We start from the raw sequence: 4,526 nt of genomic DNA on the forward strand, positions 1-4,526 counted from the left end.
ATGGATACCAGCCATTCCCTATGACCTTGATGACTGTTATCACCATCATGGACTTTCACTGCTACTTGAAGGGGTTGCAGCCCATCCCTGAGATCTTCACTGATCAAACCTTTGTAAACTCTACCAAATCCTCCAACACCCAAAACATGATCCTGCCTAAAATTCCCAACTTATTACTGAAAATGCCATACTAATTAACTCATGCCATACTAATTAATATCTATAACATGCCATACTAATTAACTCATGTATCTTGACATCTACATACTGAAAATGGCTCCATATCATATCTATAAATGGGATGTCCCTTGCTGTCAGATTCTAATTGCTTTCTCTCATAATTCCTTGGTCGAATTACTTCTTCTTCAAGTAGTTTCCACCTTTCAGAAAACGACAACTACACCACCCAGAAAAAGCAACATGAGATAACTCTTGACACACTTAGCATATACAGTGGAAATTCATGACACAGACATGTATTGAAATTGTAATCACTAGTGTAACGACCCGACCCTCTTGGCCCATTTGGCGACCCTCGGGTCGTCGACCGTCGGCCCTTATGTCGTCGGCCCATTTGGCGACCTCTCATGTCGTCGACCGACGACCCTTGGCCGTGCCGTTACTCACTAGGACTTTCCACCCCTGGCAGTGGATTTTTGCCTCCCCCAGGATTCGAACTCTAAACCTCCAGGCTTAAGTATTAGAGTTTATGAATCCTGGTAACCAAGTGAGATCATAAGGGTCGTCGGTCGACGACATGAGAGGTCGCCAAATGGGCCGACGACATAAGGGCCGACGGTCGACGACCCGAGGGTCGCCAAATGGGCCGCCAAATGGGCCAAGAGGGCCGGGTCATTACAATAAAAAGGCGCATCTCACTTGGTTACCAGGATTCATAAATTCTAATACTTAAGCCTGGAGGTTTAGAGTTCGAATCCTGGGGGAGGCAAAAATCCACTACCAGGGGTGGAAAGTCCTAGTGAGTAACGGCACGGCCAAGGGTCGTCGGTCGACGACATGAGAGGTCGCCAAATGGGCCGACGACATAAGGGCCGACGGTTGACGACCCGAGGGTCGCCAAATGGGCCGCCAAATGGGCCAAGAGGGCCAGGTCGTTACAACTAGAAAAGAATAGGATTTGAGCTGGTAGAGAAGGATAAAAATGAAAACTGTATGGCACGAGACTAGATGATAACTAAATAGGTCATAGGCTAGAACAGTAAGGTCATAGCAAAATATAGTAATACACAAAGTTACAGACATCTGGAGATGTTTTAAAATACATCTTTTACATCAATGTTCAAAGGGAAGGAATGATAAAAGCTTTTGGTTGCTCATTCTAAAATGCAAACTAGCCAAAACATGGTCACATGGGAATTTAAGATGGAAACACAAAATTAGATGGAAACACAATATATGTAAACCAATAGATTGTTTATTCCAAAAATCCAAATATACATTCATAATTTTGCAGATTTGAACATTGAAACACAATGAACTACTAGCTGTCTTTCACGTCAGGCTAAAGATGTTAAATAAATAAGGTATGTATATATACACACACACACACACACACACACACACACACATATATATATATATATATATATATATATATATATATATATATATATATATATATATATATATATATATATATATATATATATATATATATATATATATATATATATATATATATATATATATATATATATATATATATATATAAAGACACACCTGTTAAGAGAAACTGGATGTGAACCAGGAAATTGTGGGTTTGTTCTTCCCTAATAACCAAGAATAAGAAACAGAGAACTAATAAGAAATAAAATATAAATGAGTTAATACGATCAAATAAAACCACAGCAAATAAGACCAAATCGCATTGTGAAAATGTGACTGTTAATTGAAAATTTTAGTAGGGTTGGATCTAAAGTATAACTATATTAGTTACCAAAATAACAGGTACTTGTGAATCAATAAATAACAGAGGCTCCCTGACTGATTATGTATAACAGATTCATAAAGGTTTGAAAAATAAAATTCATAAAGAAAGACCATAAAAGAAAAGTGGCAAACTGAGAAAAAACTGAATCATAAATCAAGAGGTGCTAGAAGAAGGAAAAAAAAGTAGAGCTTATGATCTAAAATTCCAGTGTAATTGCAGCAACTTCCTATTACAGATGTAGTATTATTTAATGACCATTTAATGTGGATAATATAATTGAAAGAAATAACAACTATTACAAGGTGAAGTATCCATACCGTAGGCGGCATTAAATCAAGGAATTGGTAACAGAGGTGGCGCATTGCATCTTGCTGATCATAAGGTATTACATCACCTAGAACATCATCATTTGTTAAAATTTTAATATCCACATTCTCCTGAAAAAGAAAGCAGGTGTAAACTTCAACATTCACCAAAATTGAAAAGATTATTGATAGTACAGTGCCTCTACTGACTGCTAAACCCACACAGAGAATAATAAAAATAGAGTCTTGTGTAAAGGATATCCATGACATATATACATACATTTTATAGCTGACACGATATGATGTCAATACCTCATCAAAGGTCTAATTATCCATGTAACAATTAACATTCTAGAGTAGATAACAAATACTAAAACCATATAAAATGTGAAATAAATCTTCAAGAAGAATGAGACCTTTTGAGAAAAAAAACAGAAAGGCATATTTTCTGATACCATTAAAGAATTTTGTCATTTACCGTCAAAGAAATCATCTAATATCAAATTATCAATTAATGGTGATAATGAACTTTAATTTTTCTTGTATTCCAATACACTATTGTACTTCCAGCAGAATCAAATTGCTTATTTCCAGATGAATAGGCGCAAACATAAAAATTAGTAAAATTAAAATTAAAAAATGGACTTACCTTAGCTAATGAGATGCTAAACGACACAAAAAAAAGTTATGCTTAAATGTCTTGCTTTAGTAATGTCATACCTTTAAGAGTCTGGTTCAGTAATAGTTTACAAGTAGGAACAAGAAAAAAAGTAAGCATTCATATACATCTTACTATTAAATGAATGCTTTAGTTTAAAGTAATTGATTAAATTACTTTATGATTTCAGTATCAAAACACTCAAGTCTAGAAACCCAGAAGTAGACACAACTTGAATACATATGTTAACGTCCAAGGGAAGATCTTAATCTCTCAAAAGCATACATAATATTTTACATAAAGTAATTGATTAAATTCCTTGCTTAGTAATGTCATTTCATGGATACAAAGATCCTGGCGTCGAGAAAAAAAATCGATTCTTCCTATTAAATGAATGGCAGAGTTTATACCATTGCAAACCCTTGTTGAACCACAAACCACCAAACGGATGTCACCCAGATTCTACGTTTGTGCACCCAAAAAAGACTCTATTTTCACTAAACGTAAGGAAGAAGGGGGAAAACAGCGAAGAGCAAACAAGAAAAATAAAAAAATCAGTGAAATGGCGAGGGAAATTATAACAAATTCGATTAAAAGATCCAAGCTATGCCAAAAGGGGGGAAAAAAGAAACCAGAACGCATGAAGATTTATGAATCTATGAAAGAAAAATCTAGGATCATTTTTATCACACTTACTTCACTGCAGGAGCTACCGGACTATCATTCCCAACAGAACCACAGCCCTTCGGGGTGACCTTCCGCTCCTGCCCAGCCGCTTTCACCGCTAGGTCCTTCCCCACATTCCCTTGCCCAGAAAGCTGCCCTGCACTGCCACCGGACGCAACCTCCCCTCTCCCCGAAAATAAGCCGCCACCTTTTACCGAGTTCACTTCAGATCCGCCACCTTCGGCGGCAAATCCCCACGTCCCGCCCCCATCGTTGGCGTCGGAGAACCCCCTCTTGGCACCGGAGACGAAGCTCTTGGGGAGCAAATCCAGGGTGAGCCCGATATTCTCCACGCGGTGGGGCGACTCCGACCCAGGCAGCCCCAACCTGAGTTCCGTGGCCTTGAGGTTTAGAACCCCTCCCTCGACTCCGCCGGCAGAGGAGTTCCGCTCCGACAGACCTATGTAATCATGCTCCACCGTCGACGACATCAACCTCTGCATAGAGAACAGGAGATCATCAAACTGCTGAAGATTCAAAGGTAGTCGAACAAACAATCGCAAAGGGCAGAGGAGTAAAAACAAAAAAAAACGGAGACACCTTTGCGTCTGGTTTTGCTGATCGTTATCAGCTTCCTCTTCCTCCTACATTAGACACTTTGGGCTTATCGTTAGCCCATATCCGTCGGAGAGGGAGGCGACGACAACTGACAAGAGATCAAGGGACGACGCCTTCTCGGAACCTATCTGCATCTTAGCAGATCGAGCGGTGAATCGGAAGCACAGATCTCCGATCTCTGTTTCTGTCTGCTTCGAATTGGGAGAATAAAGGAGGTCGAGATTGGTCGGCGATGGGAGGGGAGGAGAAGATAGAGGCGGAGAAGGTGAGTCGCCCAAAGACGGCTCTCTCTCTCTGCCTCCCGTGGACGACATCATATAGGGTTAGG

The 4,526-nt window shown here is 39.4% G+C and overlaps 1 protein-coding gene across 1 annotated transcript; it reads right to left on the reverse strand.

The window, feature by feature from the left end:
- Nucleotides 1–3,606: 3,606 nt before the first annotated feature.
- On the reverse strand, nucleotides 3,607–4,235 carry LOC121972332 (auxin-responsive protein IAA27-like). The gene is made up of 2 exons (XM_042524013.1): nucleotides 4,181–4,235; nucleotides 3,607–4,077 (listed from the first exon to the last, which is right to left on the reverse strand). Exon 2 carries the CDS (start codon nucleotides 4,069–4,071, stop codon nucleotides 3,607–3,609), a length of 465 nt encoding a protein of 154 aa, XP_042379947.1. The 5' UTR covers nucleotides 4,072–4,077; nucleotides 4,181–4,235.
- Between the last annotated feature and the right edge of the window lie 291 nt (nucleotides 4,236–4,526).

Source organism: Zingiber officinale, chromosome 4A (assembly GCF_018446385.1).
Source record: "Zingiber officinale cultivar Zhangliang chromosome 4A, Zo_v1.1, whole genome shotgun sequence".
NCBI classification, from domain to species: domain Eukaryota; kingdom Viridiplantae; phylum Streptophyta; class Magnoliopsida; order Zingiberales; family Zingiberaceae; genus Zingiber; species Zingiber officinale.

What these genes read in the sequence shown, in the direction of transcription:
- LOC121972332 (XM_042524013.1), bottom strand. Translation starts at nt 4,071, where the DNA reads ATGTCGTCGACGGTGGAGCATGATTACATAGGTCTGTCGGAGCGGAAC.